Raw genomic sequence first — 13,066 nt, forward strand, 5'->3', positions numbered from 1 at the left:
TGGGTTATATGAAAAGCATTCCTCACACAACGAACACCCAGACAACATTACTAGCACTCATGCATGGTTTGAAGCTTGCTTTAGACCAGAATCTCATACCCTTAAAATTGCTTCTGACTCATTAGAGGTTATCAAAATAATTAGTAATGGACATTTCGCTTATAACACCATTATTTTTTAATGCAGATCATTGATGGCACATATGAAAAATCCAGCTGTCAGCCATAGTTACAGGGAGTAGAATATGGAGGCAGATCTCCTCGATGAACAATAGTATGCTGAACAATATATATACACACACACTTACTCGTTTAGAGTAAGATATTGCCTAAATTTAGAATGTATAACATATTCTTTGGACAAATGGGTAATTTAAAGTTTATTGGACGTAAATTTCTAAATCAGTGATTATTAATAATTAAAAAATCAGTGATTAATAGTTGACACATTTTGGTTCGTGTCTTTGTGATAATGCCAAGTCAATTGAAAAAGTGGCACTTGAAATAGTAATTTGTAAAACCTTCCCATTAACTTCGAACCGGCGGGCACGTAACTGAATCCTCACTCCAGAAACCCTAAAATTTCCGTTTTCATTCTGGAATTTTCTGCCCTTGCCCGCTCGCCATTGCAGTCAAACATTCAACATTTTACCGCGTGTCAAACGTTTAGTTTAGAATTCTGGTGTAGTTCTAATCCCTTAAAATAACCCTTTCATTGAATTAACAGTTAGTTGAAAAAAATAAAACAATTGTGGGGGGTTTGATTTCATGTTTTACCAATGGATATGGACATATCACGTTGGATTTTGGAGTTTGTTCTTTGGAAACCTCTCGAAGACACCATCTTTAACGCTCTAATTGGCGTTCTTCCTCTGCCTAACGAAGATTCTCGGCTCAAGAAGGCCCTAATCCTCCGAAAAATACAGTCCGAGATTTCGAATGGGTCCGTTTCTGAGAAAATCCTCGAATTTCTCGAGGTAATGGAAGAACTGTATACTCAAGAAGGAATTGAATCTTCAGAAGCAATGAAAGCCGCTTATTGTGCGGTGGCAGTGGATTGTACAGTGAGGTTTTTGAATAATAAAAGTGAAAAAGTGAATTACTTTGAAGCAGTTAAGAGGATATGGAAACAGAGAATCAATAAAATGGAGAAAGTGGAGAATGTGGGCGTGGTATCGGAAGAATTATGGAAGTGGAGGGATGAGATTGAAGCTGCGTTATGGGAAGACAGGCGTTGCGAAAATGTGATAATGCGGAGTAAAAGCATTTCAGCTGTTGTGGCAGTCAAGGTTTTTGTTACAGAAGCTAAGGAGAGAATTGGGCCTCCTTTTCTCGAGGTTGTAGCGGAGACTTTGAGGCGCGATGATGCAGTGAAGGCTTATTTAGGTTTGGAAAACAAAGAAGAGCGTGGTGAGAGGATAGAGAGTTTATCAATCGCGGGTCAGGACTTGACTTGTAGTAACCATGATAAAGGTAATCTTGACACTATGGATGTATATGGCAAATATGTTGGGGGTTGCTCTTCTAAAAAAGTGTTGGAGGTTGATATGTTACATTGTTTTATTACAGTATGTATGGACATGCATATATGTGTCTCTTAGGTTGTTATATGCCTAAATGTTTCTGTACGGTATGACAACACCTATGCCTCGGATTATAAACTAGTTGGGGTTGGTTATACGAATTTTCTATATGCATTCTGCTTTGTTTGGGTCCATTTCGTTCAATCTCAGCAATTTGTCTAAGGTTCTCTGAGAACTAGGGATTCCTTAAATCTTTATGATATGATGCAAAAACACTTTGCCTGCCTACACCATATGTAATTTCCTGTAATTTGGTTGCTGCTCTACTTCAGTGGGTGGTTGTAACTTCCGGATTCTGGTGTTAAAAGCTATGTTGCTCGGACACTCCAAAAATGTCGCCGGATGTGTGTCGGATCCTTCAAAAGTAGTGCATTTTTGGAGGATCCCATACCGGTGTGGCAACAACTTTGGAGAGTCCACGATAAAAGGTTGAATTTTGTTGTATCTTAATTATTGTGTAGTCCATATGGTCACCCTTATGGAGGGAAAAAACAATACAATTCTAAACATTTTGTATGTTGGACTTGGACATATATTAAATCAATTAGGTTATGTATCTACTCCTTGCAGAGGCAAGCAAGAGAAATGCATTGCGTAGGCGCAAGCATGTTGCTTTCAAGCGCACAAGAGGAACAGCACCAGCTGGAGTTTGCAAAGGTGTCAAAATTGCTGATTCTGCTGAGCCGGGAGTTGAGGCATCACGTGTACAGGAAGATTTACTGCATACTCCGAAAATTGACATAGCACAGGAAGCACTAAAGTTGAGTTCCTTGGAGTTGCGTGCAGGGGTGAAGGACCCTCTCCCTGAGGCACTGGAACTAGCTGAGGCTCTGATGTCCTTGGGCAGGGATAGTAGTGCTCAGCAACCTGCAGAAAATGAAAACGGAAGAGCCCCTCATCTTGTGGTTGATAGTAATGGAGTGGTTCAAGCTAATGGCGGGAATGAAGATGACCAGCTCATTGGTCTTCAAAATGCTGCACCCAAGCCAAGCATAATGGCTCGAAACAGCACTGCTCATACATTTGAGGTATATACTAACGTTTTTTTTTTTGTCTTTTGTTGTGTAGAATTAATTGATTAGAATGTGTTTCTTGTCCCATTTAATGCACGATCTCTTAAGTAGGCTATTAATTGTGTATACGTGATTGTAGAATAAAATATGGATGTATTTAGTATCACCCTGTACTGAAATATCTTGAAGATGACTTATGCAAAATGTTAATGAAAACATTTTTTTACATATGATGCAAGATGGTCTTGGTATAAATCGATCAACTACGTCTCTATCCTGAATTAGTTGGGTATGAGTTTTCGATATTCATCCTGCTATATTCAGATCAAATATTCAAGGGATTCACTATTATTAGATTTGTACTGGCTGTCAACCTACTCAATCCTCATTTTTACTAGGCCAAAGTGGAATTACTATTTATTAATGAATTTAATTTATAGTGATAAAGAAAATCCTTCAAGATTTTGTGAATGTGACAATTGATATCAGGGCCTTTATTTAGGTTTGTTGCTAGGCTACAGTCCGATAAACCGTTGTTGATTGATGTATCCATGAAGTGTGATAGCTTTATTTTTCCCTAGACAAAGTTTTAGAATAGGATTTTCTTAAATGGAAACTTAAGGACATATGTTATCCTATCCTTGGTTAAAGTTCAAGTAAGAGAAAGAAATAGAAGAAAAGCAGACTCCTAGTGATCACCGCTGTTGAAAATTTTAACTCAGTTGTCTGAAGAACTCTGTAGTAAACAAATACTAGCTGGAAATAGTAGTGTTTTCATGTATGATGCTGCTTATGACAAGAATTCTTCATATCCTCATAATGAAGATGGAAACTAAAAACAAATATCCTTCGTTTACTTACAGCTGTTAATCAGACTTGTCTTTTCAATATCCTACTCCTTTACATCATGCAAGGAGAGCATTACTTTTAGTAAATAAGCATGCAGGAAAGTTTTGGATAGTTAGCGTGATATTATCAACCAGTTACTAACCAAGGAGGAAAATAGTCTTTAAGTCTCATTTCCAAGTGAGTTTGGAGCGAAATCTCTTATTATTAAGCTAAACAATCTGTAAATTGATACGTAATCCCTTGAACTTTTTCTTTTTAATTATGTAACCCTTCAACCTTCCAGATTTTCCTTGTAATGGCACTTGATCAAGCTAACAAGAACCTTATCCAACTCTTTAAGTTGTTAACTTCTTCTCATTCTACCTCCTATAATCTGTATTGTGTCTTCCTTGATTCTGCCTCAAACTAGCTTTGATGCATGTAACTTTGATTTAACCCTAGCTGCATGCTATACAACCTTTTTATTGTTCAACTTTTTGCCAATTCCTAGTATTTTCTATTGGTTGGGAGAAGTTGGGCGGTGGGGTGGGGTGGGGGTTTCTGAATCATTTAAATATTAGTGCATGATATCAGTATTTTATATTTAGCAAGGATTATTCCACCTTATCTTGAATTATCATTTTGCTCTGAATATCTTTGCTACTTGTATTATTTGTGACGCTTGGTACTGTTGATGATACCGTATTAATGCTATAAATGTTTCAGACAGAGAACCCAAACAGGCTCCGTTGGCATAGCCTAGAAACTAAATGACTTTTTGTTTTTTTTAGAACGGTGATCTCCGAGACAGCTTACGCTTATCTCGACTATTCCACAGGGTACCTGTTGTCTCCTACCACACAGGTACCGGATAACTCTACCTATCAAGGCTTGGGCGAATGGGAAGAAATCACGCCTTGTTTTTTGCATCGGGTGAGAAGAAACTAAATGGATCATTTGTCAAATCATAGGTTAGATCAGAGGTTTCTAAAGCTTTTGTTTTGGCAAAGGATCTGTGCCGTGATTAGGTAGAGATATGATTTTTTGCCGTTCATTTGACAATGTACAGATTTCTTGAACTGTGTTATTGAGGTTCCTTAGAAGAGAATCCTGGTAGATTATCTGGAATCATTTCGATATGAGAACTAGAAATATTTGGAAATTATTGCTGAAAAAGTTTGTTCTACATACAACAGATCTTGTTTTGGAAATTATTATATAATGATACAGGATTGGCAGTTTAATTTTTACTTATGAGAACAATTTCTTAAATGTAACAGTGGAACGATTCAATCGATAACTTAAGCGAAGGATCACCAAGTAGTGGGAGGAGGTTTACGTTACCTACCCCCAGGAGGACGAAGGTTTCCCCCCTGAAGAAGTATGGATTTAAAAAAGTTACAAAGAGGAGGAAATCCAAGAGATGGAGTACGATTGAAGAAGAAACTTTGAGGTCCGGTGTGCAGAAGTATGTGTTTACTTGAATCTATTCTATAGAAGTTTTTCATGGTAAAGAAATATGGACACAAGTTTTATCTCTTAATTTAAGTCTTTTTCTCTTGAAGGTATGGTGTCGGAAACTGGAGGCTCATCTTTGATACTAATCATGAAATATTCGAAGATAGGACTCCGGTAAGTGCATTTCATATTAATCTTATAACACAATATATAATACTCCTACCTATGAAGCCTCGGACATTTTTGTTCAGGTTGACTTGAAGGACAAATGGAGAAACTTGACATCCTAGCGAGAAATTTGAAGAGATCTGGTAATGTATGGACGTCCCTTTTTTTCTTAGGATGTAAATTGTTGTATAACGTTTTCATCGTGTAAATGCAAGCTGCCTTGAGGGATCTTGCTTGATGTATTGTATACTCTAGATGAACTTTGATGTTTGACATGTCGTCCCTCTAGACGAAGCTGTGGAACATGTTTGTATTATTTGATATGATGTAAATAGAGTTGTCATAATCATTTCAAGAGCTTTGAGAAAAGAGGTAATAGATGTGGCTCACAATTTTGTCATGGACCTCAAAATACTTTTCTACATTTCAGATGATTGCCCTGTCAACTACACTAATCAACTTGTTTTATGAATTCGAAAACACACCCGGGCTCCTCTCTGGTCTTCATTTTTATGGCATTATTAATTGTGCTTTTGGTATGTGCTTTCTCAGTATTTGTTTGATACAGAATTCATTAGTTGCAATTTGCGATTTTAGGCTTCATGTTTGAGAGCCAAATTAATTGTCCTTGGTCATTGACTGTGAGCTGCAACTGGAACACTTGCCTTGCAGTGCTTATCTGTCCTCGTCGTACTTGGTTGGTTGGCATCACTAATAGGGTTATGCTCACATGGATATGTTAAAAAGCTTCCGATTCCACGTGTTACGTCTACCATTGTTCTTGTCATTCCGCTCTTGCATAAACAAGATGCTTGTATTCAACATAGTATTTGATTTTGCAATTGATCTCTCTTTTTACATGCATGCCAAACTCTGTTGCTTTACCTGAAAGGCTTATCAGGACTGTTTTGTGATATCGAAGCCAGAGGAATTGGCCAATACTTGGATGTATTAATATGGCCACTGATTTCTCTAATCCCAAATTTTAGGTCTGATGTATAGGTTGCAGTGAATATGTTCTTGCTTTATTATATCATTAAACTTATTAGGATATGGGTCAAAATTTACTCTTCGTTATATCTTTTCTATCCTTATGGCAACACGTCTCGTATTTGCACTTGATTCTAATGAGCTTCAACTTGAAGTATAACGATGTATTTTTAAATCATAGTCAAAAGTAGAGGGATAAATTTGGATCTTTTTCTGAAATATTTAACACGTGGAATGGAATATGTCCAATTCACATTAGAGCTACATCAAAGTCAAGGACAAATATGAGATGATTTGCTAACTACAAAGGTTTAAATAGCTCCAAAGTAATAAGGGATAAAACTAAGATATATTTCATGTAATAGGAGTAAAATTGAATCATTTCCGGACACAGTTAGTAAGTTACGTATCTACTCTATCATTTCTGATTTTAGTTTGCTTAGTTAATAATTACTCTAAGTCCTTGTGGATTCGACATCCGACTTTCAAGTCACTTTATTACTTGACGACCACGTATACCTGCGTGTACTCGAGGAACCAACACTATTCGCATGAAGAAAACAATTCGAATCCTGAATCATATCATATAATTCATATTGGAATTTTCCGCACTCTACAAAAGGCTTGTATAAATAAATAAAAATGTTGAGCTCCAGAACAGACATGCATGATGCACACCTTGTCGACTCGAAGCTGAAGTTACCTATATATTCTTCTTTTTTATTCTCCTTTATTTTCAGGACGAAGAGGATGCCAGATGAGTGAAGGTGGAGTACGATGATCCCGTTGTACAAGAACAAAGGGGATATCCAGAATTGTAACAACTATAGGGGTATTAAGTTACTAAGTCATACCATAAAAGTTTGGGAAAAGGTGGTGGAAGGGAGGGTAAGGAGGGTGGTGTCAATATCAGATAACCAGTTCGGGTTCATGCCAAGTCGTTCTACAACGGAAGCTATCCACCTTATCAGGAGGTTGGTGGAACAGTACAGAGATAAGAAGAGGGATTTGCACATGGTATTTATTGATCTAGAGAAGGCGTATGACAAGGTCCCTAGGGACGTTCTTTGGAGATGCCTGGAGGTGAAAGGTGTGCCGGTAGCTTATATTAGTGCAATAAAGGATTTGTATGATGGAGCTAAGACTCGGGTAAGGACAGTGGAAGGGGACTCAGAGCCTTTTTCGGTGGTTATGGGGTTACACCAAGGATTTGCGCTCAGCCCGTTTTTATTTGCTCTGGTGATGGATGCACTGACACACCATATTCAAGGGGAGGTGCCATGGTGTATGTTGTTCGCTGATGATATAGTTCTGATTGATGAGACGAAAGGCGGCGTGAATGAGAGACTGGAGGTATGGAGGCAAGCCCTGGAGTCTAAAGGTTTCAAGTTGAATAGGACCAAGACAGAATATTTGGAGTGTCAGTTCAGCGAGGGGTCGGGGGAAGCGGGCGTGGAGGTGACGCTTGACTCGTAAGTCATCCCTAAGAGAGAGAGTTTCAACTATCTAGGGTCAATTATCCAGGGAGACGGGGAGATCGGCGGGGATGTCACGCACCGTATCGGGGTGGGGTAGATAAAATAGAGGTTAGCGTCTGGAGTCCTGTGCGACAAGAAGGTGCCACTGAAACTTAAAGGTAAGTTTTATAGAGCGGTGGTTAGACCGGCCATGTTGTATGGAGCTGAGTGTTGGCCTGTCAAGAGTTCTCATATCCAGAAGATGAAAGTAGCCGAAATGAGGATGTTGAGATGGATGTGTGGGCACACTAGGCTGGATAAGATTAGGAATGAAGATATTCAGGAGAGGGTGGGCGCGACTCCCATGGACGTCAAGATGCGGGAAGCGAGGCTTAGATGGTTCGGGTACGTGCGGAGGAGGAGCCTAGAGGCCCCGATTAGGAGGTGTGAACGGTTGACTTTGACAGGTACGAGAAGAGGTAGAGAGCGACCTAAGAAGTATTGGGGCGAGGTGATCAGGCAAGACATGGTGTAACTTCAGATTTTCGAGGACATGGCCCTGGATAGGGAGGTGTGGAGATCGAGCATTAGGGGTGTAGGTTAGGGGATAGTCGAGCATTTTTTCAGCTAGTCTGATAGAGTTTGGTCTAGGTCTGTTAGCGGTTGTTGTTCATCACACAGCGGGATCATCGTACTCCACCTCCACTCATCTGGCATCCTCTTCGTCCTGAACATAAAGGAGAATAAAAAAGAAGAATATATAGGTAACTTCAGCTTCGAGTCGACAAGGTGTGCATCATGCATGTCTGTTGTGGAGCTCAACGTTTTTATTTATTTATACAAGCCTTTTGTATAGTGCGGAAAATTCCAATATGAATTATATGATATGATTCAGGATTCGAATTGTTTTCTTCATGCGAATAGTGTTGATTCCCCAAGTACACGCAAGTGTACGTGGTCGTCAAGTAATAAAGTGACTAGAAAGTCGGATGTCGAATCCACAAGGACTTAGAGTAATTATTAACTAAGCAAACTAAAATCAATTTACTGTCCAAGGTAATCAAAAGTGTTAGTTTTTTCTATTACAACTATTGTTGCGAAATTTAAACACGTAACTAAATTAATAAGAAGCAATTGTGATTGGATTTTAATCAAAGGAGATAAAGATTCCAGGGTTGTGGTCAGTTTATCTATCATATTGAGTTCGTAATTACACATGTTAATCCGAATTATCTATGGTTGCTAGTTGACCGGATCGTTTATATAAATAGCATGTTCCAACATTACTATCCGTCTATCCACAATATATTAACCCTATATTCTTATGGTATTGAATCTATCATGAACGTAGAAAATACAGTATTCAATTAAGCAAGACCGTTAGGTATATTCCTATCCTAAATGCGAAATCCTTCCACGAGCCATGGGTTTAGAAACAAGCTCTCTTTAATTCCTCTCTCATCTAAACATGACTTTTCCAAGCATAACAAATTAAGATAGTAGGAAAAATTGGTGGCCGCTCAATTCACAAATTGAAACTAGAATTAGAGAAACAACCAAAGATGATAATTAGAATCAATAAAGACGTAGTTAATAAACGTCAATATTCATGACAACCACAACCCTAGAACGCGAAGTTTAGCTCCACATAGACATGGTAGCCAAACAACATATCATCCGAAGAAATATAAAAATTACTAAATTTGATGGAAGAAAGTTTGACGGTGGCTCTGTGCTCTCCCTTGGTCAAAAATTGTGTAAAATCGTGTCTAATGACTGTTTATAGGTATAGAAAAACCCCTAGACGTAATAACCAAATCCAAAACCAAAAAGAAGACAAAATAGCTTCGGACCTGGACCCGCGCCTCGCGCATAAAATTTGCCGCGCCAAGTAGTGTGTAATGCGAGGCAGAACCCCGCGTTGGATGATGCGTCGCGAGGCTTGTGGCAAAGGAGTTTGGTCCGCATCGCAACTGCTTGTCTTCATGCTCTTGAGACATGACTTCACTGTTTGCCAAGTAAGCTTTCTCTCTTATTTTTCTACAATGTCTTTTGTCTTCCCCGTAAACATCTTATTAATTGTATAGGAAAAAATACGACATGACACGTGGCCGATTAAAGGAAGGACACGTGGAACAAAAGACGGGGATCGCCACCGAACATAGCTATTCCGCTTGTCACCGGAAGGAATAACGATCATAAAGGGAGTATTAAATGCTTTGCGTCCGGTAACATTTAATACAAAATGTTTTGCAGCATTAAGGTTGATGGCCCGTTACAAGAAATTTGGCATTTATTTCTAACGTTACATCTTCATCAATGACCCTCATAATTGACATTAAAGAAGGGCATGATCCTAGGACCTCCTTTCCTAGACGTAGCTATAAATAGTTAGCTCTATTATTATTGTAAAAGGACGAATTTTCTGGCTAACTTATACTACATTCTATGCAGCATTTTAATACAATTTTATTCTCTCGCTTTTGATCTTATCATTGTTGTGCCCGGAAACCCTGTTCCCGGACTCATTAGCTCTGCCGTTCCATCTACATTCTAAGGCTAAGTATTTTATATTTCATCAGTTATTTCATTACTTTGTGGATCAAATTAATTCACTTGTCTAGAAACCACAAACAAATTCAACTATACCATTTTTCGGGTAAACAGTTTGGCGCCCACCGTGGGGCCTAGACAGTCGTGCAGCTAAATTGATCCTTGCCTTTTTTTCTAACGTATTTGATTATTTTGTCTTAGCAAAAATCACAAAAGAAATGGCAGATAACACTGTTAATGGCACACGCAACCCTAAAATTCAAGGGGAGCAGCCTCATTTCGAGGATTCAACCAATGACACTCGCAATGAGAGGAATGGCACCACACCAGCGCATGACGGGTGGTACCCTCGACAGGTTCCGGAGATGACTCCTGATGATGCTGATAAGGAGCATGTAGCGGATGCAGTGAGGGTCCTGCAAGAGCAACAAGAAATCATTCTAGGCCATCTCACGCGGCAGGATCAGGTTATGACGGAACTAAAGCAGGCACTATCAGGTGCTTCAAATAATGCACACAAGCGAGATCAAGTTCCTCCCGATATTCCCGCAAATCAAATGACGTAGAGAGTCGACAACAACACTCCCAGGACAAAGTTGGCTCCGACGGGGCCGGGGGGAGTAAATGCGGTCTCAACAACGGTAACGATCCATTCAAGGAGGAACTTTTGTGGTTCATGAAGGAAGTAAACGCCCGTATTAATCAAATCCTGGGCGCGCCACTAGTATTGAAAGGCCCGAACTCGAAGAAGTATATTCAATTACTGTACAAGCTGAGTGCGGCCCCGGAATTAATTTCGAAGTGGTTTAAAATGCTCGAAGTGCCGAAGTATGACGGAACTTCAAATCCACAGGATCACATTACCACCTACACAACAACGGTGAAAGGAAATGATTTGGCTCCTCACGAAATTGAGTCTGTGTTGCTAAAGAAATTTGGTGAGACTCTCGCGAGGGGAGCTTTAATGTGGTATTCATTATTGCCCGAGCATTCCATAGATTCCTTTTAGATGCTCGTGAATTCTTTTATCAAGGCTCATGCATGTGCCAGAAAGGTACAAGCCCAAAAGGCCGACATATTCAGGATCGCGCAGGGAGAATTTGAGTTATTACGAGAGTTCATTACCCAGTTCCAAAAGGAAAGGATGTTACTACCAGTAGTCCCGGATGAATGGGAACCTAAAGCGTTCACCAAAGGTTTAAATCTGAGAATTTCGGACACTTCCCGAAAGTTGAAAGAAAGTGTGCTCGAGTTCCAAGCGACGACTTGGGCGGATGTCCACAACCGGTACGAGTAGAAAATAAGGATCGAAAACGATCAGGTGGGCTTTCCATTATCGACCAAAGGACGAGAGAAGAATAGAGAAAAAATGAAAGATGATATTGACACGGATAGACGGACTTCGAAGGGCCGATTTTTGCCCTACGAACAGACAAAAGGTCGTGGCTGGAGCTTCTAGACAACAGACAAGTTCACCGTTGATAGAAGGACTGATCGTGGCCTTAAACAACAGATCGCTGCACGATAAAGAAATCTGGGGGTCGCGAGATTCTTCTTACCCAAAGTTATCAGAGTATAACTTCAATGTCAGTGTAGTAGAGTTGGTGTCGGCCATGAGGAATATCAAAGAGGCATGATTCCCAAGACCTATGAAATATGATCCGAGCCAGAGGGATCCCAATTTATAGTGTGAATACCACGACACTATTAGCCACCAGACTGGGGACTGTCGATACCTCCGGGAAGAAGTGGCAACACTGTTAAAGAATGGTCACCTCAGAGAATTCTTGAGTGACCGAGCTAAAAACAACTATGGTCGGAACAGGGGTGATGCCGAAACCTCGAAAGCAGGAGAGGAACCTCCACACCAAACGATCAACATGATCTTCGGAGGGAATGAGATTAATGGAATCACCTTTTCGGCAGCAAAGAAGACAAAAGTATCGATAACTCATAGTAAAAGGCTCTGGGAAGACGATATCACATTTACGAACGTAGATGCAGACTGATTACTACTACCGCACAATGACACACTAGTAATTTCTTTAAATGTGTTAGATTTTAAAATTAAACGTGTTTTAGTGGATCCAGGAAGTTCAGCTAATATCATACAATGGAGAGTACTGGAGCAAGCTAAACTCACCGAAAGCATTATCCCGGCAACCAAACTCCTCGCTAGATTCAACCTCGCAAGCGTGACAACCATGGGAGAAATTGTTCTACTCACGAACGATGAGGGAGTAATGAAGACAACTCTCTTCGAAGTGGTAGATGGAGACATGGGGTATAACATCATCTTGGAAAGACCATGGCTGCACGAGATAAAAGTTGTGCCTTCAACATATCACCAATTGTTAAAGTTTCTGACACCCAAGGGGATCAAACAGATAATGGGTGATCAACCAGCAGCGAGAGAGATGAATGCAATTTTGGTCTCCAGTAGAAAAGGAAAGGAACGTATGGCATAGCAATTACTGGAACTGGCAAATGCCCCCGAACCAGAGGAAGTTAGCCTAGGGACAGAAAAGTCGGAACAATATCAGGTACCAAGGTATTTTTAAGTACCAAAAGAGACGAACGCGACGAAGTCCACGACAGAAAAACTGGAGCAGGTTGCGTTGTTCGAAGAATTCCTAGAAAAGAAATTCCATTTGGGACAGGACTGCACCCAGAGCACAAGTCTGCTTTTATCGAATTCCTTAAAATTAACGCTGATTATTTTGCATGGTAGTACGAGGATATGACAGGAATCCCGACGGAGGTAGCCGTACACAAGTTAAGCTTGGATCCCAACATACCTCTGGTAAGGAAAAAGAAGCACCCTATTGCTGAAGCAAGGAATAAATTCGTCAAAGAAGAGGTAACCCGTTTACTTAATATTGGTTCAATCCGAGAGGTATGATATTCGGACTGGTTAGCCAATGTAGTAGTAGTTCCTAAGAAAAATAATAAATTTCGCATGTGCATAGATTATAAGGATCTTAATAAGGCGTGCCCGAAAGACTCATTCCCATTGC

The 13,066-nt window shown here is 39.9% G+C and overlaps 1 protein-coding gene across 7 annotated transcripts; it reads left to right on the forward strand.

The window, feature by feature from the left end:
- Positions 1-465: 465 nt before the first annotated feature.
- LOC107787332 (uncharacterized) lies at positions 466-6,089 on the forward strand. 7 transcript variants are annotated; one of them, XR_012700020.1, is made up of 6 exons: positions 466-1,472; positions 2,153-2,610; positions 4,215-4,356; positions 4,704-4,891; positions 4,989-5,055; positions 5,133-5,461. XR_012700020.1 is itself a non-coding variant. In XM_075232740.1 (6 exons), exons 1-5 carry the CDS (start codon positions 779-781, stop codon positions 5,169-5,171), a joined length of 1,446 nt encoding a protein of 481 aa, XP_075088841.1. In that variant the 5' UTR covers positions 530-778; the 3' UTR covers positions 5,172-5,192; positions 5,722-5,841. The 7 variants fall into 7 exon arrangements, 4 of the variants coding, with proteins under 4 accessions (XP_075088840.1, XP_075088841.1, XP_075088843.1 ...); XR_012700019.1 differs by lacking the exon at positions 4,215-4,356 and adding an exon at positions 5,647-6,089 and having other exon boundaries at positions 530-1,472; positions 4,973-5,055; positions 5,133-5,192; XR_012700013.1 differs by lacking the exon at positions 4,215-4,356 and adding an exon at positions 5,722-5,783 and having other exon boundaries at positions 530-1,472; positions 4,973-5,055; positions 5,133-5,192.
- The last annotated feature ends 6,977 nt before the right edge of the window (positions 6,090-13,066 follow it).

Source organism: Nicotiana tabacum, chromosome 2, assembly GCF_000715075.1.
Source record: "Nicotiana tabacum cultivar K326 chromosome 2, ASM71507v2, whole genome shotgun sequence".
NCBI classification, from domain to species: Eukaryota; Viridiplantae; Streptophyta; class Magnoliopsida; order Solanales; family Solanaceae; genus Nicotiana; species Nicotiana tabacum.

Bases quoted from the DNA above. Each gene is read 5' to 3' on its own strand.
- LOC107787332 (XM_075232739.1), top strand. From the start codon at position 779: ATGGATATGGACATATCACGTTGGATTTTGGAGTTTGTTCTTTGGAAA. The intron at 2,611-4,703 runs GTATATACTAAC...TAAATGTAACAG, and splicing joins GCACTGCTCATACATTTGAG to TGGAACGATTCAATCGATAA. The intron at 5,056-5,132 runs GTAAGTGCATTT...ATTTTTGTTCAG, and splicing joins TATTCGAAGATAGGACTCCG to GTTGACTTGAAGGACAAATG.